This window comes from Garra rufa, chromosome 12, assembly GCF_049309525.1.
Source record: "Garra rufa chromosome 12, GarRuf1.0, whole genome shotgun sequence".
In the NCBI taxonomy this organism is placed as follows: Eukaryota; Metazoa; Chordata; class Actinopteri; order Cypriniformes; family Cyprinidae; genus Garra; species Garra rufa.
Genome location: NC_133372.1, coordinates 41,254,435 through 41,280,778, shown reverse-complemented (window position 1 = coordinate 41,280,778; position 26,344 = coordinate 41,254,435). Strand labels below are relative to the sequence as shown.

Here is a 26,344-nt window from a genome sequence, read left to right as displayed (position 1 = left end):
TCATTTTTAATCTTCAGTTTTATGAAAACCGTAAGTCTGATCAGTTAGAAAAGATACAGCGTACAGGCTGAGTATATTTGGTGGTTCTAGCCTGAAAACTCTAGGATGAGTTTCAATCACAAATTTAGTCTCAGAAGAATAAAAATATCCAACTTAATGAGAAAAAGGGCTACGTTTGATGAACTACTGTCATATAAGACTGCAAGTGTGTTTCTGGGCATCACAGAAAAACATTACAATGATCTTATCCTTTTTGGAATATTTACAGCATGATAATGGTTTTCAGCCATGGGCTTTGAACAGAAGGGGTGTCAACTGTTGCAAGTACATGTTGTTTGTTTCCAGAAGGGAGAGAAAAATCCCTGCCCTAATTTGACCGTCTTTCTTCCTCCTGGATGTTGTGTCTTTTACACACACACACCCAAAAACTTGTCCTCACTTTTACTCTCAGCATCTGTCAGGTTTCATTGGTGTCTCGCACTTAAGATGTCATCACCGTGAGACGGCCCCTTCCCCAGGGTCCCGCTGGTAGATGGAACGACATGGTAAAAGGTCAGTGAAGCAGTGAACAAGAAACAGCACATCTGCCATTGGCTACAATATAGTGAACAAGACAACTCTAATACACACACACAGATACAATTTGATAGAATAGACACTTTTAATGTTTTACTGTTACTATAACCTAATCATAATTAACTCTAATTAATAAAAAAAGAGGGTTAGCATACAATCTGATGAACCTGCTGAGGTTAAACCCTATACAAAGACTAAATCTATACAAAATCTGACAGGATGCACTTTGAGAGTCTGAGATTGTCAGCATCGGTTATGAGGCATTCATAACCATGAGTGATGCTCCTGCGTTTGTTATTTGCAGTAGAGTTGTGATTGTTCATTGAGGTGGCACAGGTGACATTTTCAGCCCTCTCAGACACACACACACACACATTCTCAGTCTCTCCTGCCAGACACATAGAAGACAAAATGCGTCTTTAACAGAAGATGACTGTTCTCAGCTAGCAGTGTCATTCTTTTATTCCGCTTCTTAAAGAAATATTGTGGGTTAAATACAGCTGAAGCCCACAGGTGCTGTCAATGGCTGTTTAAATTGCCAATCATAAGAGATTATTCACTAAGAAATGTGGTTTTACTGTCATTTTGTTGCTAGTTACTTGTACATCATGCAATGTTCAAATCAAATGCAATAGGCATGTTTGTTGATGCTTTGAAAAAAAAAATAGAGTCAAAAGTTTACATACACCTTGCAGAATCTGCAAAATGTTAATTATTTGACCAAAATAGAAGGGATCATACAAAATGCATGTTATTTTTTATTTAGTACTGACATGAATAAGATATTTCACATAAAAGACATTTACATATAGTCCACAAGACAAAATAATATTTGAATTTATAAAAATGATCCTGTTCAAAAGTTCTTAATACTGTGTTGTTATCTGAATGATGAGGGTTTTTTTTTGTTTAGTGATAGTTGTTCATGAGTCCCTTGTTTGTCCGGAACAGTTAAACTGCCTGCTGTTCCTCAGAAAAGTCCTTCAGGTCCAACAAATTCTGTGGTTTTTCAGCATTTTTGTGTATTTGAACTCGTTCCAACAATGACTGTATGATTTTGAGATCCATCTTTTCACACTGAGGACAACTGAGGGACTCATATGCAACTATTACCCGAAGGTTCAAACGCTCACTGATGCTACAAAAGGAAAATCGATGCATTAAGAGCCGGGGGGTGAAAACTTTTGAACGGAATGAGGATTTGTGCATTTTTCTTATTTTGCCTAAATATCTTTTTTTTTTTCATTTAGTACTGCCCTTCAGAAGCTACAGAAGACACTTACACGTTCCCCAAACCAAAAGTTTAATACAGTATTTGAACAGGGTCATTTTTAAAAATTAAACTAAATAAATTAAAATGTCTTATTCAGGTCAATACGAAATGCATTTTGTATGATCCCTCTTATTTTGGTCAAATAGTTACTATTTTGTAGATTCTGCAAGGTGTATGTAAACGTTTGACTTCAACTGTATACTAAGGATGTGACATTTATATCCAAGTTTTCAGTTTTCATTTTAATTTGAAATTTAATTAATTTTTTATGCACTTTTATCATATTTATTAGTTTATATATATATATATATATAAATATATTTAATTTGGCTTTATTTTATTGTATTTCATTTCAGTTTTAGTTATGTTAGTATTTTAACTTATTTTATTTCAGTTATTTGTCAAGACATTTTTTATTTTAATTTTTTCATCTAATTTTTTAATTTGACCTTTTTTTCTTTTTATGTAGCACTATTTCCTACAACCAGAGATAGATTAACTAAAAACAGCAATAACAGAATGAAACATAAAAAGCACATCTCACATCTCTATTTCTAAATGTTCCGGAATGTCTTGCCCTATTTATATTACATCTTTTATATTACATATTATATTATATCATTCATTTATTCATGCATTCATTTAGTTATTAATTTTTTTTAATCTGGTGGACAAGTTTTTTGTTTTTTGCATGTGAGATTAGTTGTTTAAATAATTCATGTGAATACTCACAACATTATTGACTTGATAGGTCTTAATATATAGCCAACTATTGCTGTTTCTGGCAAATATGTGTGATTTACTGCTACAATAATTAGGTATGATTGGAAAGAGAGGCACAATCATACAGCAATCAAACCATGTCTGTAATCTATCAGCTTCCCGACGTTTCAAGATACCCACTTCACCGTGTTAGCGGAGAGAGAGCGAGACGGTCGATGTCTGTGAAGGATGAAAGATATTCACAGCTATTGTGCCTGTAGTCGGTGGCCACGCCCACATCCTGACATGCAGCCTGTGATTGGCCAGTATCCTGAATCCCAGCAACAGCTCTCGGCTGTCTCCTCCCACTTTTTGTCTCCACAAAGAGCTCAGCGCTGAATGAAGTGAATCAGCCTCAGACTGCTAGAATAGTAAGAACCTTTTCTCCCCGTCTCTCTCTGTCTCTCTCTCTCCGTCTGTCTCTTAAATCCCATCTCTTCTCTCTCTCTCTCCATTTCTCCTCACAAACGGCATTATATACTGTCTGTCCATCCATCCATCCATCCATCCTTGTGAGGGAATAGCTAGACAGGGAAAAGCAACAGATCATGTTCTCTGAATCAGATCCAGCACAGCTCTGAGACATCAGCCACTGAGATGAGACTCCATACATCCTAATTCTTCGTCCTGAAGACCTGGATAGAAACAAAACAAGGACTTTGCAGACACCAAAAGAACTCTGGACATCAGGATTCTCGAACCCAAACCAGGTCCACCGGGACTTACGAGGGTGTTTTAGCGTTTGTTTTTCTGTCTTGTACGGGGCTGGCGAAGGGGCCGGTAAAAGTTAGCCAAGACGCCGCGTGCCGTGCTCCGCGTGAAGAATGCCCAGGCGCGCCTGCCCAAGCCAGCGGAGACGCCGGCACCTACGCCGGGCCTTTACATGGAACGCTCACAGAGTCGCATCAGCTTGTCCGCGTCCTTCGAGGCCCTGGCCATCTACTTCCCCTGCATGAACTCTTTCGATGAGGACGATGGCGGTGAGTGGACGTATATGTGTGGAACTTAGAGTACAAGTAAGAGTGAGGGTTGAGATTTGATATGGCTTTGTGGGTCAAGACCTGGGCTGGAAGCCAAAAGGTTATAGGTTCAAATCCCATAAGATGGCATGAGGTTTCACCAATGTGGCCTTAAAGGGACAGTTCCAAAACATAACGGTGGCAATTTTGGATGAATTTGTGCAATGTGATTTATCTCATTTCATAGGCTGCGCCCTCCAGAGGTTGCATGTCAGCTACATATGAAGATAAAGGTGTCATTTGAGAAAAGTAACCATTATAAAATTGCTAATTATTGCAATTTCTTACTGACTTTTGAATTTAATGGTTACTTTTCTGAAAATTAGGCAGCTTTACTAATATATACATTTGACAAGTCGAGACAGTCTTTGAAAAGAGACACAGCAACAGTTTTTAGGCAAAAAGCAAGCATGAAGGTTCCTTAAAATAACTATTAGTAGGGTGTAAGCAGATTGTATGAAAACATAGGAATTAGATTGTACAAATTAGTTACGAATTGCCTTGAGATTCAGTAGTTGACCCTAAAATGAAGGTTCTGTCATCATTTTCGCACCCTTGTGTCATTTCAAATCTGTACACTCTTAAAAATAAAGGATACTTTTTGGCATCAATGTTTCCATGAAGAACCATTAACATCCATTGAACCTTTTAAATGCAGAAAAGGTTCTTTATGTTCTTCAAAATCTTTTAAGAACTGTTCACTGAAAGGTTCTTTGGAGAACCAAAAATGTTTTTTTTTTTTTTGCTTTGCATCACTGCAAAAACACCCATTTGGAGCCTTTACTTTTAAGAGTGTATGACTTAAAATTTGTTTTTTAAGAATGTTGCACCCGTTTTTCTCTATGCAATCAAAGCCAACGGGGTCCGTAGCAACATTGGACTCACTGACTTTCATTGTATTGACAAATAATTTTTCTGTGTGTTTAACAGAAGAAAGAAAGTCAAACAGGTTCGAAATGACTTGAAGTTGAGAAAATAATGACAGAATTTGCAATTTTAGGTGTACTACTTCTTTAAGCAAGACACCTCAGGTTACTACAGGGAATATGCTTTGGATAAAAGCGTCTCTCACTCAGATAACACAGACAATAATGGTTATCCTGTGGGTTTGGGACGCATTATTGCAGCAATTAATTGGTGCAAAATGATGCTCGGGTCCTTTCGCAGTCTTGGGGTTTTTGCAAGCCCGCAAACTCTTGAAAAAAGGTGCCACGTGAAATGTGAAATGGTAAAACAATTGATCTTTATGATGAATACATGCAGCCGGCATTCTAATCAGACAGACGTTTTTATTAATGAAGGCGTTTAATCACCGCGTTGACACTCAAATGCTAATATAGCTGTGATTTTCTCCAGGTACGGCTGCGGCTTATTTCAAACAACGTTTGATTGCAGGTTAATGTCTGTCTCAAATCCATCAGCAGACATCAAGGCGTTAATTTAGCGCTCATTAGAAATATTCCGACTGCTCGGCGCGCTACTTGCTGAGTGTTTTTGAGCTGCAATTTTGCATAATTTCCCAAGTGCTTTTAGTCTAGGCATGCTATAAATCTCTCCCTCTCTTTCTGTCCCTGTGTGCTCTCTTCCTTTCTTGATCGGCCTCGTTTCCTTTTTTTCCTCGTCCACTCACCCAAAAAACCTTTTACACAGCCACGTCTATCCGAGACATCCACACACCCACCCACGCTCACACACACTCGCTCTCTACCCTTGGCCTGATTACAGACTTCTCTGCAGGAGAGAGACTAGTATGGAGAGGAAAAAGATTGTGCCTGGCTGGCGATCATCTTGGTTCAACATGTGTGCATCACACACAAACACACACTCGTAACAAAAACGATGCACGCTTGTGGCACCTCATATGCATCTTCAATTTTATTGCATATATTTGCATTATCATGCAATACTGCATGGTAATAAAGAATATGGACGTGCATTTAAATATGTTTGAATTTATAGTGCACACTATTGGTTTTTAAACTTATAGGCCTGTCATTTAACTAATCAGGTCAGTGCATCTTTTTTTTATGCTGATACATACTTGCATAAATCAACTTAATCAATGCAAATCACACTAATGAATATGTTAATTACTGGAACACAAACGAACACGTCGCAAGTGCTTTAGTTTAACACCTATTGCTGACTGTCAGATGACTGCAAATGCATTGGTGATTTAATAGCAAATATATTGTGCAAATTACAGTGTTTCTGATATTGGGATGGTTTGCAGCCATTTAAACCTGTCGTTTGTGAACATGAAGATGGACGAAAAGATTTTCTGCTGAACAAACGCAGTAATAAATGAACTCACCAGTGATTTCGTAATAACACCCATTACTCACTGCTCAAACCCCGGGACATTTCTGACCACAAATATAAAAGCGAAATTATCTCGTGAAAAAAAAATGAACTCCCGCATGATATTAATGCTTTTCGGACGGATCCATTCATCAGAAGAACGAGGGGAGTTAATGATGTCTTTGTCAGTCCATTTCAGACGAGAACTGCTGAATGTGAAGGTCCTTTGGTTGTTATACGCACATGTCTAGTCACCTGCAACTTCTCTGATATTTTATTAGAAATGCATGGGTGATATTGCAGTGCATAAACATTATGTGTTCTCAAAAGACTCAAACTAAAACAGAAGTATGAAACTGAAGCTATCAGAGAGGCGACTGCAGCAGTCTGCGGGCTAATAGATGTGTTAAATAATGAGCCATTAATGACTACAATTCACTTTTTAACAAGCCAGCTGTGTTCTCATCTTTGTTCAAACATGATCTATCCAGATAAACACATGTCCTAACCAGACACAACATAGATATTTTTTGATCTTGTTTTATCATTATTTTATTTTTGTATCATTTTTATTTTATTTATTTAATATTTATTTAGCATTAAATAATTTTATTTCATTTATATTTTTTCATTAAGATTTTTATTTTTAAATATTTTTTTTATCTTATATTTATTTATTATTTTTTATAATTAAATTATTTAAATGTGTTAAAAATATATTTTACTTTAAATATTTGTAAATATTTTACATTTATTTATTTATTTGTCATCGAATAATTTATATTTTTTCAAGATTTTTATTTTTTTAATATTTAAAAAAATATTTAATTTTTAAATATTTAAAATATTTACATTTTTTATATTTTTATTTATTATTTACCATAAAATTATTTTATTTTATTTATATTTGTATATTTATATTTTTTTCAAAACATTTTTGTCATTTTTTAATATTTTATATATTTTTATTTATTAGTTATTTATCACTAAATTATTAAATTTTATTTATATGTTTTATATTTATTTATTTTTTTCAAGATTTGTATTTTTTTTATATATTTTTAAATACTTTATTTATTTATTTTAAATAAAAAAAACATTAAAACCCTCTAGGCTTTCTGGTATTTGAATTGTTGAATTTTGTGGTACTCTATCTTACTGTATTTCTCTTCAATGCTAACAAAACAATAGACCACTATTAAATGCAGCTCAATACAAGGCATATAGGTGGCGCTTTTGAGTTATAAAGTGACAAATTGTTACCCTACAGCTCCTGGACTTCATGTTGTCATTTCGCAGCATTTGGAGGGAAGAAAAACTTGCTGAAAACCTGTTGCATCCCATCCGGTTAGGAAATGGCGTCAAACCTGCATAAGCAAAAAAAGATGTATTTTACAATTTTTTTAATGCACCGACAAAAAATGATGACATCTCAGTCAAAAATCTTATTTAATATGGTTATTTGCCGACCAACAAAACTAAATTTAATGGGTTAAATCAGGTAGAAATAGCTATTTAATGTAACAAAACATATTTACAGTTTGGAAAATACAAAATAAGAGCTAGAAAGTCACATTTTCAGGTCTGCTTTTAAGCTAAAATACAATAAGTGCTTTGTGATCACAAAAAGCACTTATTCCATATGATCTTTTTGATTAGTGTCTTCTCAAGCTTTAACAACTGAGTTAAAGCTTGTTCAGACTGCTTTTACCCATTGCTTTTTCCTTCGTTCTGTGTCAAGACTTAATCTAACAGCCACACAAGGGGGTTCAACACCTATATAACACACTCACTCCCCAGCCACCTTGACACGAAGGGCCCAAAGCCTTTACGACGTGCTTCAGACCCAACGTCGCCTCCCACCGCTTGTCTTGGCGCATTCAGACTTCATCTTTCATATCCTGTTTGCTGTTAGCGCTGTTTGATGCAATGTGTACTAAGAATCCCAAAGCACAACATGTCTCAGCTCCCCCCATCCACCGACACAGGAACAAATCTCTGCTGAAGAAAAGCGAATGCTCTGAAGTCTCGAGGCTTATTAACCCTCCTACACTGACAGGTCCTGCATTGATGCTGCTGCTCAAAATAACTCGCAAACAAACACACGCACGGCATCAGTGAGATGTCATATGGCGGCAGGCGCACATTCTGTGTTGCATAAGAGCGTAGTGAATCAAGGACAGAGGAAAAGATAGAAGGAGGTCAGGATGATTGATACTCGTAGCATCCGTCTCCACTCTGAGTGCATGTGTGTCTGTGTGCTTGGGATTTAATGCTGACACTGATTATCAGCATGTGTTTATGGATATGGTGCTGAAGGATGATGGGTGATGATATTTATATTTTAAAAGCAGGGTCAGGCTGAAAAAAAAAAGTGTTCTGAATGCGATCTATTGGGAATCGAAATATAGAATTAAGACGTCACATTTAGAGAATGTGTCATTCAATGAGCGATGCTGAAAACAGCAAGATCTCAGACAAGAAACACCAACGCTTAAAAAAAAAGAAATGATATACAGCTAAGGTCAAAAGTTTACATACACCTTGCAGATTCTGCTAAATGTTAATTATTTGAACAAATTAAGAGGGATCATACAAAATGCATGTTATTTATTTATTTAGTACTGACCTGAATAAGATATTTCACATAAAAGATGTGTACATATAGTCCACAAGAGAAAATGATTTGAATTTTGTGTTGTTACCTGAATGATCCACAGCTATGTTTTTTGTTTGTTTGTTTGTTTAGTGATAGTTGTTCATGAGTACCTTGTTTGTCCTGAACAGTTAAATTGCCTGCTGTTCTTCAAAAAAATCATTTAGGTATCACAAATTCTGTGTATTTGAACCCTTCCAGCAATGAATGTATGATTTTGAGATCCATTTTTTCACACTGAGGACAACTGAGGGACTCATATGTGACTATTACAGAAGGTTCAAATGCTCACTGATGCTCCAGAAGAAAATACAATGCATTAAGAGCCGGGGGGTGAAAACTTTTGAACAGGAAAAAGATGTGTACATTTGTCTTATTTTGCCTAAATATCAGTTTTTGTTCATTTAGTACTGCCCTTCAGAAGCTACAGAAGATATATGTTTCCCAGAAGACAAAATTAGTTAAATTTACCATAATCTTCAAATTCAAAAATGCATATTTTTCTTCTGGAGCACTAGTGAGTGTTTGAACCTTCTCTAATAGTCCCTCAGTTGTCCTCAGTGGGAAAAGATGAATCTCAAAATCATACAGTCATTGTTGGAAAATTTTAAATACACATAAATGCTAAAATAAACAAAGAATCTGTGGCACATGAAGGATTTCTTTTTTGAAGAAGAAGAAGAAGAAGAAGAAGAGCAGGCAGTTTAACTGTTCAGGACAAACAAGGGACTTATGAACAACTATCACTAAAAAAAAAAAAAAAAAAAAAAAAAAAAAAAACAGCTGTGGATCATTCAGGTAACAACAGTATTAAGAATCAAGTGTATGTAAACTTTTAAACATGGCCATTTTTATAAATTCAACTATTATTTTCCCTTTTGGACTATAAGTAAACGTCTTTTATTCAGGTCAGTAGTAAATAAAAAATAACATGATTTTTTTATGATCCCTCCTATTTGTAAAACAATTAACACTTTGCTGATTCTACAAGGTTTATGTAAACTTTTGACCTCAACTGCATAAAATATTGAATCAAATGACAGCCCTGAAATTTCATTGTTTCAAAATTTGTAGCAATAGACAAAAATACATTGTATGGGTCAAAATTATACATTTTTCTTTATATGCTAAAAATCATTAGGATATTAAGTAAAACTTCATTTTTGATTAGTAATATGCATTGCTAAGAACTTAATTTGGGCAACTTTAAAGGTGATTTTCTTAATTTTTTTGCATCCTCAGATTCCAGATTTTCAAATAGTTGTGTCTCAGCCAAATATTGTCCTGTCCTAACATCAATGGAAAGCTTATTTTTTCAGCTTTCAAATGATGCATAAATCTCTATTTTGAAAAACTGACACTTATGACTGGTTTTATGGTCAGTATTTCCTACATACTCCATGTGGATGTACTGGTAGTAACAAGTATCGGTACTTGCTCTTCTGCAGCAGCAGCAGTGTAGCAGATCTATTCTGCCAAGACTAAACACATTAACATTGCCATGTATATTACCATACTAAAACTCTCAGAGCATTGTCATGACAGAACTACAAATTACACAGCTTATTAAACAGAGGTGTGCTATTACTAGTGTTTCAACGTATTTTCTTATAATTTTCCAATTGAGGAAGCCAGAAACCATGAAAATCACTCATGACTTGTGATAGAGCTGTTTTTTCTTTTCCTTTTTTCTCAATCAAGTAAACAACATCCTAGCTAAGCATTACAAACCACCCTGAACACCTTAGCAGTTAGTCTGGCATGACCAAGCACCATTCACAATCTCCAGAAAATGTGATCAATCAAGTTTCATTTCTTATTTTCGAATGGCAAGCATATCATCAGACGCAATCGGGACTCGTTCAAATAGGTCTGGTTATGAAGTCATATCATGAAAGACAACCTGAAGTGGCATCACTTTATCAAATGTTACGTTCTTTTGAAAATGTCACGAAACCATATTTTATCATCGAGACTGCATATCTGTTTCCACTGCACAAGTTCAATTATTTAGAAAATGTCAGTGTGATAAGTGTGCAGTGGTCGATTCTCATCGGTCGGTGTGAGCCGCTGTGTGTCTGTGTGCTGATCCTGAATCGATGGCAGCTGAAGTGCTGTTCGATTCCCAGCCATCAGGCACAGGTGAGAAAGCAATCTGTCGTTTTTTTCCCAAGTGAAAAAGAGAAAAAGTCAGCCAGGAGAAATCTATCACATGATGCCAATGTGAAGACAACAGTCTGTCCAATCAGATAATGAAATTTCCTGTTTCACACTGATGCATAGTCTGACTCATCATACAATCAACATTCACTGTTAATGGTAGAAGCATCTCTAAAATACTAAATTCTTGGTTTTAATACTGCACCTACATGTTGAAATGTAAAGTAACATTTTATATATGTGACCCTGCACCACAAAACCATAGCACAATTATATTTGTAGCAATAGCCAACAATACATTGCATGGGTCAAAATGATAGATTTTTCTTTTATGCCAAAAAACATTGGGATATTAAGTAAAAATCATGTGAAGATATTTTGTAAATTTCTTACTGTAAATATATCAAAACTTATTTTTTGATTATTAATATGCATTTCTTTTTAAAAGCAATTTACTCATTACCAAATAAACATAATTTTATATTTTTTTAATAAAATGTAATACAAATATTGAAAACATTAAAAAAATTATAGTGCATTTTTTTTTGCATTGTGACATTATTTTCTTGAATATAAATAAATATAAATAATTGTTAAATAAATAAATATTTTTATAGTGCATTGAGTTTTGTTTTTGCATTGTGACATTATTTTCTTGAATATAAATAAACATAAATAATTTTATATATACATATTTTATATAATAATTTCATTATTGTAATACAGTATTGGTGTGCTTAATTTTCTTTATGCAAAATATAATTAAATATTTTTAAATATAATTTTATTTTTGACTATAATGTAATACAAATATTGAAAATATTAAAACATATTTTTATAGTGCACTAATTTTTTTTGCATTGTGACATTATTTTCTTTACATTTTAACTATTATTCTAAATAAATATAAATCATTTTATATATAAATATTTTCTATAATAATTTTATGGGCTTAATTTTCTTTATGCAAAATATAACAAAATATTTTTAAATATAATTTTAAATATAATGTAACAAATATTGAAAACATAAAAAAATATTTTTTATAGTGCATTAAGATTTTTTTTTTTTTGGATTGTGACATTATTTTCTTGTGTTATTTTGAATAAATATAATTTTATATATATAAATATTTTATATAATAATTTCATTATTGTAATACAGTGTTTGTGGGCTTAATTATAACCAAATATTTTTTCATATAATTTTAAATATAATATAATGTAATAAAAACATTGAAAAATATTTTTTACAGTGCATTAAGATTTTTTTTTTTTTTTTTTTTTTTTTGCATTGCGACATTATTTTCTTGACATTTTACCTAGTCTGAACAATAAATATAATTAAACATTCCTCATTCTCTGAAAACAAAATAAGTGATGCCGTTTGATTGGATTTTAAGTAGGTAAAAAGGACAGACAAAAAGACACTGACCAAGAATAGTTTTTTATCGCAATGTAAAACTATTTTTAAAAAATCTGTCTTGTGCCTCAGATTACTGCACACACAAGCCTGGCAAATGCTGCTCTGATTGATCTCTCTTTTCTCTCTCAGCATGACCTCTGGTAGTGTAGCGTGCAGGTGCATTTGGTCTGCACCCTTTGTGTTGGCAAATGTAGTCGGAAAGCACAGCGATACAGTGACGCGCGGGAGGAAGAACAGATGGTTGTGCACAAATGCTCAGATTTACCTGCTGTCATGTCCTTTACTACAGTCTGGAAATGAAAATAATGGACTTTTATTTTGATCATCAATAATCATTATGGTTGCAAGTGAATGCCCAGGCCATATTTCACCAAAAAGTTATAAAGTAAAAAATGTTGAAACAATGAAGCCTACAGAAAAACAGGATGTAGATTTTTTTTTTTCACTCAGAAATTGCTAGTAAATTTGACAATTAATTACAATAGCAAATAAGGCATTGAATTAAAAGTACAATTTTGTAATACAGTAGTTTAGTTTTTTTTTCATTGTGACATTTTAACTATTATTCTAAAACATAAATATAAATTAAATTTCATTACTATAATACAGTATTTTTAGGCTTAATTTCTTTAAAATATAACCATATATATATATATATATATATATATATATATATATATATATATAAAATATAATACAATGTAATACAAATACATAACATGTATTTTTCTTAAGTTTGAAATTAAGTTTGAAATTATGGCGTAGAAAGACTAAAACATTTTTTTTTAAACATACTCCAAAACTTTTTTTTTTATTTACAACATCAAATATAAAATATAAATAATTTGTTCACATTTTTGCATTGTGACATTATTTTTTAAAAATTATAACTATTTTGAATAATAAATCTAATTAATAATAATCGTGTTACTGTATTACTGCATTTTAGGCTTAATTTTCTTAATGCAAAATATTTTTAAAATAGAATTAAATTCAAATTTAAAGTAAATCATATATAAATTAATATAAAACATTTTTTCCTTTTAAGGTTGAAATTAAGTTTTCAATTTTTAAGTAAAAAGACGGAAATAGTATTTTCTTGTAAACATACTCCAATTATTCTTTTTATTTTCAACATTAAAAAATTATTTTACAGTGCATTGTAACAATATTTTCTTGTCATTTTAACTATTCTGAATAGTAAATCAAATTAAAATCTTGTTACTGTAATACTATATTTTAGGCCTAATTTTCATTATGCAAAATATAACCAAACATATTTTTAAATATAATTGTAAACACAATATAATATAAAACATACTTATATTTTTCTTTTGAAATTAAGTTTTCCGTTTTTAAGTAGAAAGACTGAAATAGTATTTTCCTGTAAAACACTCTAATAATATTTTTTATTTAAAACACTGAAAAATAATAAGTAAAATCTTATTACTGTAATACTATATCAATAAACCTAACTTCCTTATATATAATATATAATATAATATAATATAATATAATATAATATAATATAATATAATATAATATAACCAAACATAATTTTTAATATAATTATAAATGCAATAAAATGTAAAACATACTTTTCTTTTTTCTTTTAAGTTCGAAATTAAGTTAAATATAATTCAAATCTTATTACTTTAATACAATATTTCTAGGCTTAATATCCTTCTTTATGCAAAATATTACTGAAATGTTTAAGAATAATTTTAAACATAACATAAATTATAAATATAATATAAAACATAACGTCTATGGGGTGAAATATGATCATGCTCTTGACAGCTTTTCATGAGCTTCACCATTATTGATCACTAGAACAAAATAATCACATTACATACTCGCAGGGAGTACATCCAATAACTTTAAGCCTTCAAAATTAATTCATTCATTTAAAAGTGTGGTTAAACTGAAGAGTCAATATAATACTACAATGACAATTATATCTGTATAATGATGGAATAATGAAATAACAGGTGTGCTCTAATGCTAATCACCCATTGTAACAAATGAAGATCATAATTGAAAATCCTAAGCAAACATGCATTTGTTTTTAATACGCCGCTTGGCAGAAGCGTTCGGCGGGCACATCAGTTTAAGTAGCAGTTGACTTGTGTAGTAAATCACAGCGTGGTTCGTCTGCCTTATAGCATTTATATAAGCCACTCTGAGCTGATCTGCACAATGAGACTGTTTGAAGCTTCACACAATGTCGACACTCACTCGCTCAATTATTGCCGCCCACACGTTATGACTGAAGTATCTGAAAAAGCATCCGCTGGCCCATATTTTGAATGAATGCATTGTTCTGAAAGGAAATTAATTCAGAGCCGTGACTTAGTTGTAAAGTGGTGATCATGCAGGGAATATGAGTTTGAACCTGGCTTGTTTGACTTTCTGATCTTACATGTTATGTTTATTTGTGGCCCCCACAAAACCAGTCTTAAGTAGCACAGGTATATATTAGTAGCAATAGCCAAAAATACATTGTATGGGGCAAAATTACAGATTTTTCTTTTATGTCAAAAATCATTAGGATATTAAGTAAAGATAACATTCCATGAAGATATTCAGTCAATTTTCTACTGTAAATATATCAAAACGTAATATGCATTGCTAAGAACTTCATTTGAACAACTTTAAAGGTGATTTTCTCAGTATTTTGATTTTTTTGAACCCTCACGTTTCATTGTACCTCAGCCAAATATTGTCCTATCCTTACAAACCATACATCAATGAAGAACTTATTTATTTAATTAAATATTGACCCTTATGACTGGTTTTGTGAGCCAGGGTCACATTTAAAAAATATATAAATCATATGAATATAGATCAATTTAAACTAAAACAATGATAAAATACTCAAATTATAAGACACAAGACAAATGTTTTTCATCTCATATCCGCCGTCTTGTCTCTGGTCTGCAGTTACCGAAGCGCCAGTATGAAAAATCAAACTCATAAAATCCCAGAAATATCTCAGGTATATTAATATAACTCTCATTTATTTGCTTCTGATAAATGACCTTCTGAGGTCATTTTTCCCCCTTGCATCCATTTATAGCTCAGATCAAAGCGCTGTTCTCTGTCTCCTGACTCCTAAAGCGCACGTCTCATTGAGCCTGTGCGCAAAACATCGGAGTTGGGCAGTATATGTGTAAATATTTGGCATGATTTTTGGCTGAGAAGGATACATCTGTGTATGATCAGATCCTCCACTGTGAGTAAACAGATGGGCCCTCATCTAACAACCAGCAAATGCTAAACACTTCTGTATTTGGGCCTTTTAAAAGGATTTTAATACATCCATATGTGGAGATGACAGGAAACTGAGCATCACAATAAAATTAAATATTTCTAATCAATAAAAAAAAAATTAATGTAATTTGAGAAAAAAAAGAGCCTAAGAATTAATTTTATTTTGATTAAGATTTTTGAATTGTGATTGAATTGAACATCAAACCTCAAAATTTGAATGCAAATTACATTTTTTCTTTTTTTTTTTCTTTTTTTTTTATAATTACAATTATTCTCAGTAGTGGTTCTCATTCCTGAGAAAATATTATGAAGGATCTGACAGGGAATTGAACATTAAAATATATAAATAAAATAAAATAAAATAAAATAAATGTGAACTTTGCAGGATAAAAACCTAGGTTAAAAAATCTATATATTTTAAAGATTATTTATTAATTTTAATTAGACAACATAACAGTGTTTTGTCCATAATGTATATTTCTCATAATGCATCTGTAAGTTCCAGTTTTGAGAGTTATTTTTAAAATGTGTGTAAATACATTTTTTATTGATTATTATATTAACATAAATAGGAACTAAACTAAACTAAACTAAACTAAGAAAATTCTTCTAAATAAGTATTTTAAAAAAAGAGCCTATTTATTAATTTTAGTATGAATTGTGATCGAATTGAGCATTAAAACTTAAAGTGAACTTTACAGATAAAAATATGATCAGGTTATAAAAATTATTTAAATATCTTCAAAACTATTTATATTTTTTTATATACACCCAATACATAAAAATAAATAAAAAATAAATGTATTTTTCTCATAATGCATCTGTAAGTTATAGTTTTGAGTTTTTCTTTTTTGTGTGTGTGTAAATTAAATTTATAATCAATTTTTCTTTATTTCTTTCTTTCTTTTAATAATTCCATTCAGTAGTTGTTCTCATTACTGAAAATAATTGTATAAAGGAGCTGACAGGGAATTTAGCAAAAAACTTTACCAGATCAAAAAATGTCCAGGTTATATAGAATAAATATAAAAATACTGACAGGTAATGAGCAAACCTAAAATCCTTACAGGACAAAAACATAAATAAAATAAAAAATAAAATAAGTAAAATAAAAAATGACAAAAATACAATAAACTATTTCTATACAATAAAGGCAATTGAAGAACTGTTATATGATGTACAAATAAAAAAAAAGGTTTATTTCTCATGTTTTTGCATTAAAGTAATGAGAATAAAATGAGTATCAACCACTAACAAGTAGTTGTAGTAAAAGTAATTTTAAGAAAAGTGCTTTGGTTTGGAAATTTGGCAAGAAAGAAAGCTCTGGTATTTACTTCAAAAGCAGGTTTGGCATCTGATTAGAGAGCGCAGAGGTTATAGCCTCTAACCAGGCATCAATCAACATCACTGTAGATCAATAGGCCTCTAGTGCTTCTGATTTATCAAAGAGTTAATAGGTAATTAAGGCAGGCTGGGGTAATGAGAGGTAATGGCATGATCAATAGCATGGACAAACCAGAAAACTGACATGCTCATTAAGATGACAATCAATGACTGGCCTAATGATCTTCAGCAAGCTATGTTTAAATCAGATCCAAGTTAAGAGCATCCTATTCCTGTTAACCTGGGACGTGCACAGTCCATTAGCAACACATCAAAACATTGCACTCTTAAAGAGACAGTTCACACAAAAATTTCAATTATGCTGTTCGTTTCTGCCGTGCAACACAAAAGAAAATGTTCTCAATGTTCTTTTACAGCTTTAAGCTCTGAAAGAACATAAAAGTAGCCTATTTTTGATCCTTTCTGGAGTTTGAAAGCTCTTGATGGACAAGGTTATGTCCTATTGTTAAATAAAATGTAATATAGTTTCATAAGAACATGACAGATGGTAAATGACAAAAAAAAATCATTTATGGATGAAGCATTTACAGTCAAGCCCGAAATTATTCATACCCCTGGAAAATTCTGACTTATAGTTACTTTTATTCAAACAGCAAGTTGTTGTTTTTTTTTTATTAGAAATGACACAGACGTTTCCCAGAAGGTAATGAGACGATGTACAAGACGCATCAATGTGGAAAAATGTATTACTCATCTTTTATTTACATTTGAACAAAAAGTGGAATGTCTAAAATTATTCATACCCTTCTCAATAATCAATAGAAAAGCCTTTATTTGGCTATTACAGCAATCAAAGGCTTCCTATAATTGCTGACCAGCTTTTTGTATGTCTCCACTGGTATTTTTGCCCATTCATCTTTAGCGATGAGCTCCAACTCTTTCAGGTTGAAGGGTCTCCTTGCCATCACCCTGATCTTTAGCTCCCTCCACAGATTCTCAATTGGATTTAAGTCAGGACTCTGGCTGGGCCACTGCAAAACGTTAATGTTTTTTTCTGCTAACCAATTCTTCACCACTTTTGCTGTGTGTTTTGGGTCGTTGTCGTGCTGAAATGTCCACTGGTGCCCAAGGCCAAGTTTCTCTGCAGACTGCCTGATGTTGTTGTTGTTGAGAATTTTGATGTATTGCTCCTTTGTCATGGTGCTGTTTACTGTGATTAGGTTCCCTGGTCCACCGGCTGAAAAACACCCCCAAAACATTAGGTTCCCACCACCATGTTTGACAGTGGGGATGGTGTTCTTAAGGTTGAAGGCTTCTCCTTTATTATGCCAAATGAAGGCTACATCATTGTGGCCAAACAATTCAATTTTTGTTTCATCTGACCATAAAACAGAAGACCAGAAGTCTTCTTCTTTGTTCAGATGAGCATTTGCAAAGGCACAGTGGGCTTTTGCGTGCCTTATCTGGAGAAGTGGTGTCCTCCTTGGTCTGCATCTGTGGAACCCAGTGGTGTGCAGTGTCTGTTGGACTGTCTGCCTTGAGATGTTGCCACCAGCAGAGCCCAGATTCATCAGGATGACCTTGGTGGTGATCCTTGGATTCTTTTTTACCTCTCTCACTATCCTCCTGGCCAGCACAGGTGTCACTTTGGCTTCCGACCACGTCCTCTGAGATTTTTCACATTGCGTAACATCTTGTATTTTTTAATAATACTTTGCACTGTAGCCACTGGAACTTCAAAACATTTAGATATGGTCTTAAAGCCCTTTCCTTTGTGAGCAGCCACAATGCGCAGCCGCAGATCCTAAGTGAGCTCCTTTGTCTTAGCCATGACTGTCCACAAACCAACAGCAGAGAGCTTCTGTTTTTTAACCTGTTGAGTTGATTAAAACAGCTGTTCCCAATGAATCAGGGTAATTAGGATGCTTTAGAACAGCATGGACTATTTGGAATAGTATAGAACTTTGGATTTTCCCATAGACTGTGACAGTTTGCAAAGGTTATGAATCATTTTGGACATGGCACTTTTTGTTAAAATGTAAACAAAAGTCTAGAAGCCTGTGTCATTTCCGGTCAAAAAAAACTTGCTGGTTGAATAAAAGTAACTAAGTCAGAATTTGCCAGGGGTATGAATAATTTCAGGCTTGACTGTAATTAAGTGAACGATGCATCTGTTTGCATTTAAATTTTCATATCTGCTTTAACAATAGGCCTTGTAGTCTTAAAGTCCCCCTGAAATCAAAATTAAAGTTTTTTGGCTTTTAGTATGAATATATTAGCCTTAAGGTGATCTATAAGCTAGTGTGCTGCAAAACAAAGACAAAATTCGCATTTACAAGATATGGGCATTCAAAACTTACATTCTCGTCACTTCCGCCAATATGAATCAAGGATTTGGATGATATCACCGTGCACTTCAGTTTCTAATCAAACGTTCTGTCCAATCAAATGCTCTCTAGAGTCCGTAGTGTCCCGCCCCCTACACAGAGACGCGGAGGAGATATGTGCGGTCGGCATGTATTAAACTACACAGCCTCAGCATGATAATGATCACTATTTCGTTTAAGCAAGTTTCATATTGAATCTGTGGGGTAATTTATTAGTCTGTGGCTGTCATAAGCTTACAAATGCGGCTTTACCGAGCTCAACGGCTCTTGCCCGAGCAGATATAAATGGAACGCTATTGGCTATTCAAAATTAGTGGGCGGGGCTGGGCGATATGTTTTTGTTTCAGTTAAAAGTACGTCACCACATAGAATAACGCTGCGTGTTTCAAGGCGCTTCAGTGGACCTTTAAGTCTTATAATAGGTTTTTCTAGAAGCCTCTTTGTTCTTGTAATCAAACTGATAGGAAAAAAATTTGAGCACCCTGACAAGTGACAAGCTTGGGTCATAAAATGCAAGCCAGATGAGATAGCAACTAAAAGGGCTTGTTAGAAAAGCCTCTTATTTCTTTCTTGTTCGTCGTAAATTCATGAATGTCACTTTGATTAATGAGTGTTGGCCATACTGATAAAATTAGATGCTTTATCTGTTGTCAGGGGATCTGGTTGGTGAGATCTACTTGTGGTTGCACAATACTTGACAGCGCAGAAAACGCCAGTGAGATGTCCAGGGAACAGAAACATCACACTTACACAAGATATAATTAATGTCAAAATGGAGTATTTACAGAGCAAATTCATTATTGCTCATACTTATTTTGAAAAAACTCCCAATAACTTTCTAGCAACAACTCATAACCAGTGGTGTATGAAGTTTCAAGTACCTACTCCAGTAAAAGCATGAAATTTATTCCTGTGATTTCAAAGCTGAATTTTTAACATTACTCCAGTCACATGATCCTTCAGAAATCATTCTAATATTCTGATTTGCTGCTTAAAAAAACATGTATTATTATTATGTTCAGTTAAATTCAGAATAACTGCTTTAATCTGAAATAGAAATCTGTTGTAATATTATGTCTTTATCATCACTTTTGATCAGTTTAAAGCATCCTTGCTAAATAAAAGTATTAATTTCTGTAATTTATAATTCTATAATCTTTCCCAAAAAATAAAAAATAAATTACATTGAAGCTTTTGAATGGTTTAGTGTATAATGTTAAAAAAGCTTTTTATTTCACATAAATGCTGATCTTTGGATCTTTCTATTCACCAAAGAGTTTTATTCATCAAACAGTTTTAAATACTGATGAAAAAAATGAACAGCAAATCAGAATATCTGAATGATTTCTGAAGGATCATGTGACACTGAAGACTGGAATAGTGATTCTGAAAATGTAGCTTTAATCATGGAAATAAATTACATTTTTAAATATATTAAAATAGAAAACAGTTATCTTAAATAGAAAAAATATTTCATAATTTTTACTGCTGTACTTTGGATCAAATAAATGCACTTGATGAGCAGAAGAGACAAATTTCAGCAAACAATAAAAATCTTACTGGTAGTGTACTTTAATATTTGATCATTTCATATTATATATTTTATATAATCCTACTTCTCAAAATATCTGGGGAAGGGGGGCTTGTCATACACTATTTTTTTAAAAGCATTTAAAATGAGGAAAAACAGAATGTGTGTTGACAATATACAGACGTCACGTGGGGCAAAAATATATACAATTTTAAGCAGAACACTATGCAAACATACATGTTTTAAACTGTTCGGCAGTGGGGAAGATCCTTGAGCATTAATTTTCGTTATTTTATTACGGTATTGTTTAATTGTTTTGCAAAATACATAATTGTGATTCACATGTTCTCATTCAAGCACGCAGGTCCACAAACAACCGACAGTGGTGACCTAAAAATGATTTTCATTTACAATAATAAATCCTAAAATTCTACAATAGTAACTTACTTTTCGCACCATCAGTCGACCTCCGAGGATATCCCAGTCTCGGCTCATTTTGAGGCTTGTGAATTAACTAAATTGTTTACTGGAGACTCGACTGAATCATTTGAACAGTTCGTGAACGAATCATTCAGTGCGGTCTGCGAATCAGAAAAGAATCGGCTCTTTAATGAATCAAACGGGTGTTGACGATTTCGTCGCTTCAAAATAACGAAGTACGACATATTTTTAAGAAATGAAATGAAAAAAAAAAAAACGATATTATGATTTGGAATGTAGTGAAGTTTCCCAAAATAAAAATACTCCGATAACGTTTTGGCGCTCTAGCGGTTAATAAACAGAACATGCGGAAGAACATTGTAGCCGGAGCTACTTCTCTCTGTTTACATCTATGACGAATCACGCAGGTACTGAGCTACTCCGCAGAACCAGCCTGAAATAGTCCGAATATAAAAACGTATTATAGGTGTGCCGTAGTGATTCAGGATAAGCCAAAAACGCGGTTTGGAAAATGGATTCATAATGTACTCACTTATTATATAAATGTACATTTTGAACACAAAAAAATTACGGACTTTAGCTATAATAAATGTAGGCCTGAAGTAGTTCACTAACTTTCAGAACAAAAATTTACGGATAATGTACTCAACCCCTTGTCATCTAAGATGTTCATGTCTTTATTTCTTCAGTCATAAAGAAATTATGTTTTTTTAAATAAAACATTTCAGCATTTCTCTCCATATAAATGGACTTCTATGGTGCCCCCGAGTTTGAACTTCAAAAATGCAGTTTATATGTGGTTTCAAAGGGCTATAAATGATCCCAGCCATGGAAGAAGGGTCTTATCTATCGAAATGATGGGTTATTTTCTAAAAACATTAACAACTTATATACTTTTTAATCTCAAATGCTTGTCTTGCCAAACAAGACAAGACAAGCATTTGAGGTTAAAAGGTATACAAATTGTAATTTCTTTTAGAAAATAAACCATTGTTTTGCTAGATAAGACACTTCTTTTCTCATCAGTGATCGTTTAGAGCCCTTTGAAGCTGCATTTTGGAAGTTCAAACTCAGGGGCACCATAGAAGTCCAGTATATGGACAGAAATCCTGAAATGTTTTACTCAAAAAACATTATTTCCTTATGACTGAAGAAAGAAAGACATGAACATCTTGGATGACAAGAGGGTGAGTAAATTATCTGTAAATCTTTGTTCTGAAAGTGAACTACTCCTTTAAAGGCACAATATCTTTTTTATTAAAATATGTTAAAAATGCTAAAACAGTGTTATATATTTTGCTGACTTGTGTACTTACATTATCCCGAAATTATCTAGAAAGTACGTTTAAATCCAGAGAAATAAGCAATTTTAACTAGTTTAACGGACCATGTCATTGCGTTGCCTGCCAATGACGTCATACTGTACATCCCCGATTACCTGGTTTTATTTTGTAGAAAACAGAGTAGCATTATCCACAGAGTAGCTTTATAACAGAACTTTAAACACACTCAAATGTATTCACCCTGCTTTGTGGTACAGTGACTTTAATAAGTCTTTAATACATTAGCTCATCCATGAACATGATTTCCGCCCGAGTCCCGTCAGATTGCATGGGGGATGAAGACAACAACTCCCATGATTCCACACTAAATCATGGCATCGTCAAACTATGCCTTTGTTTTTCTAATGTTCTGAATATGCGCCCTCTATCGGCGAAAAACTTACAAATTGTAAGCAATATGTCAACAACCAATCAAAACATTTTAGCAACCACATGGCAACACCCTGAAGACCACCCAAATGCACATGTAAAAATCGAGTTTTGCTAGGATTTGACTGATTTTTTGTGAAAAGGTGAAATCACTTTTTTCAGGCATGTTCATCCAACATAAAAAGGCCAAAGAAAGAGAGAGAGATGCAGTGAAGCACACACTGTGCTTGTCTCCCATAGCAACCCTGGCATTTCTAGTGCATTTCCTGATACATGATGTTCTGTTTTGGAAGGTTACACTGACATGCTAGTTAGCATGTGCCGAGTGCTCCAGAAATGCAGGAAAAGACAAAAGAGGACTGTATTTTTAGGAATGGCCTAACTAGGCCATGTGCTTCACGTCCAGGAGAAAGCTGTGAAAATGGCTGCATTCCCATCACTGCAGAGAGCATGTGCTTTTCATGTGGATCGAACGCATTTCAGTAGATAACATGCAGCCTTCCGGAATGACAAAAAAGAAATATGTATCAATCTTACTTGCTGTTGCATTTAAAGAAAAAAAATAAATAAATTTGAAATTAAGATATGTATTAATTAGTCATCGGAAAATAGAAATAATTTGATCAATGATCAAAAACAAAAATGTTTTTCTCTAATTAACATTTAAAATCAGTGTGAAATCAAAGGTGATGTAATGTATTAAAAATATTGATAATAAAAAATAATACAAAATATAGTATAATTTCACATTTTGAAGTCAGTAAGATTTTATTTTTATTTTTGATAAAAAGTTACATTTATAATTATAATAAAAAAATTCTATTTGAAGTAAATAATTTTCCAAAAAAAAAAAATAAATAAAAGCAGCACACCTGTTTTAAATTATTGATAATAAATGTTTCTTGAGCAGCAAATCAGCATATTAGAATGATTCTGAAGGATTGTGTAACACTGAAATTTGGAGTAATAATACTAAAAACTCAGTTTTGTATCACAGGAATAAATTACATTTTAAAATATATTAAAACAGAAAATAGTTATTTTAAATTGTAATAACATTTCACTATCCTACTGATTTTACTGTATTTTTGATCAAATAAATGCAGCCTTGGTGAGCATAAGAGGCTTCTTTTAAAAACATTTAAAAAATCTTACTGACCATATATATTTCCATTCACAAATATGTTAGTCACTGAAAGCAAAATGGGTTGTGGACATATGTTGATTTATATAAAGTGCATGCAAAAATATGAGTAACAAAACCATTACGAGATGACATTCAGCTTTGAAATGACTCTGAAACTCATTCTCTGAATAGAAATTTATTCATGAGGTCATGGGCTAGTAAAGCGATCAGGCTGTGGCTGATCCCCTTCACCTTTACTAGGAAAAAGTCCAGGCTTTGTGAATCTGTCCTCTAAGCCTTCTGAGTTCAGTAAGGCACCACTACATACTTGAATTATACAAGAAGATTATATTTTTCAAAGGATTTATTTTTAATACAACCAGTGCTCTACCTGGCGGCAATGTTATCGCATCATTTTTATTCAGTCTGATATGGAGAGGATAGAACTTGCTTTTTCCATGCCTTGCCGTTCAGACAGAGTTTGTGCTACAGACATGAATGATATCTTGAATCACGCGGCTTATGAAGAGATGTGTGATGATGAAACACAATTTTTACCTACTGGATAGTAAACATTGCCACAAAATTACACTGAAGGAGGGGCTAAAATCAGAGACTTGGTTTTAATAGTTTCAGGTGAACTTACCTTTCTTTCTTTGTTTCAGATCCAGAGGGTCGCAGGTTAAAGGGCATTCAGAGGAGTACAGAGACAGGGCTGGCCGTAGAGATGCCCAGCCGTACGGTCCGGCAGGCGAGCCACGAATCTATAGAGGACAGCATGAACAGCTACGGCTCAGAGGGAAAGTGAGTATTATAAATCTTAAAATACTAATTCATTTTAAAGAAATAGTTCACTCAAAAATGAACGTTTGCTGAAAATTACTCACTCTCAGGCCATCTGAAATGTAGATTAGTTTGTTTCTTCATCAGAACAGATTTGGAGAAACTCAGCATTACATCACTTGCTCACCAATGAAATGAATGGGTGCCGTCAGAATGTGAGTCCAAACAGCTAATAAGAAAACATCACAATAATCCACACCACTTTAGTCCATCAGGTAAAGGATGGACTGAAATCCACGTCCAGAACAAAAATTTACAGATAATTTACTCACCTCCTTGTCATCCAAGATGTTCATGTCTTTCTTTCTTCAGTCGTAAATAAATTATGTTTTTTGATGAAAACATTTTGGATTTCTCTCCATATAGTGGACTTCTATGGTGCCCTTGAGTTTGAACTTCAAAAATGCAGTTTAAATGCAGATTCAAAGTGCTCTAAACGATCCCAGACGAGAAAGAAGAGTCTTATATAGCAAAACGATTGGTTATTTTTTTTTAAATTGACAATTTATATACTTTTTAACCTCAAATGCTCGTCTTTTCTGTGAAGTTCAATACAGTTCGGGTATGTAGAAAAACTCCCATCTCATTCATCTTCAGTGCTGTTCTACCTTTTTTTGTAAAGGCCGTTTGATCTACTTTGTACGTTCACTTTGTAGGATGTATACAATTTTGATTTTAAAGTTGGAGTAGAAAATGAGATGGGAGTTTTTCGACATCCCCTAACTGTCTTGAACTGGAATACACAGAGTTGATGCAGAGCTAGACAAGATGATCATTTGAGGTTAAAAAGTATACAAATTGACAATTTTTTTTAGAAAATAACCAATCGTTTCGCTAGATAAGACCCTTCTTCTTCTTCAACTGGGATTGTTTAGAGCGCTTTCAAGCTGCATTTAAGCTGCATTTTGGAAGTTCAAACTCGGGGGCACCATAGAAGGTCCACTATATGGAGAGAAATCCTAAAAAATTTTCCTGAAAAAACATAATTTCTTTACGACTGAAGAAAAAAGACATAAAAATCTTGGATGACAAGGGGGTGAGTAAATTATCTGAACATTTTTGTTCTGGAAGTGAACTTCTCCTTTAACATCTAGTGAAGTGAAAACTGCATGTTTGTAAGAAACAAATCCATCATTAAGACTTTTTTTTTTTTTAACTATATTGCATAATAAGTTTCCTCCAGTAAAAAGTTGTCCTTTCACATCAAAATACACCAACATATTTGTTTAGGTCTGTTTTAGACTGTTTTAACTTGTCAACGGTTGCATATTTCTCTTCTGATTCACTAGTGTAAGCAGTATTATAGATATTAAGGACTTGTGTTTTGGCTGGAGGTGATGGTTTGAAGTTAAAAACCTCTTCATAATGCATTTGTGTCTTATAAACATGCAACTTTTCACATCATAAGATGGACTGGAGTGGTATAGATTACTTGTGGATTACTGTGATGTTTTTATCAGCTGTTTGGACTCTCATTCTGACGGCACCCATTTACTAATACTGTAAAAATAACCA

General features: G+C 33.1%; 1 protein-coding gene across 1 annotated transcript in view; it reads left to right on the top strand.

Moving 5' to 3' along the window:
* Positions 1-3,110: 3,110 nt before the first annotated feature.
* Positions 3,111-26,344, top strand: part of LOC141347598 (regulating synaptic membrane exocytosis protein 4-like) — a 31,796-nt gene continuing 8,562 nt past the window's right edge. Inside the window, exons 1-2 of the mRNA XM_073852588.1 lie at positions 3,111-3,591; positions 24,652-24,790. Of these exons, the coding sequence (XP_073708689.1) occupies positions 3,495-3,591; positions 24,652-24,790 (236 nt within the window). The 5' untranslated portion in view covers positions 3,111-3,494. The remainder of the gene's footprint in view (positions 3,592-24,651; positions 24,791-26,344) is intronic.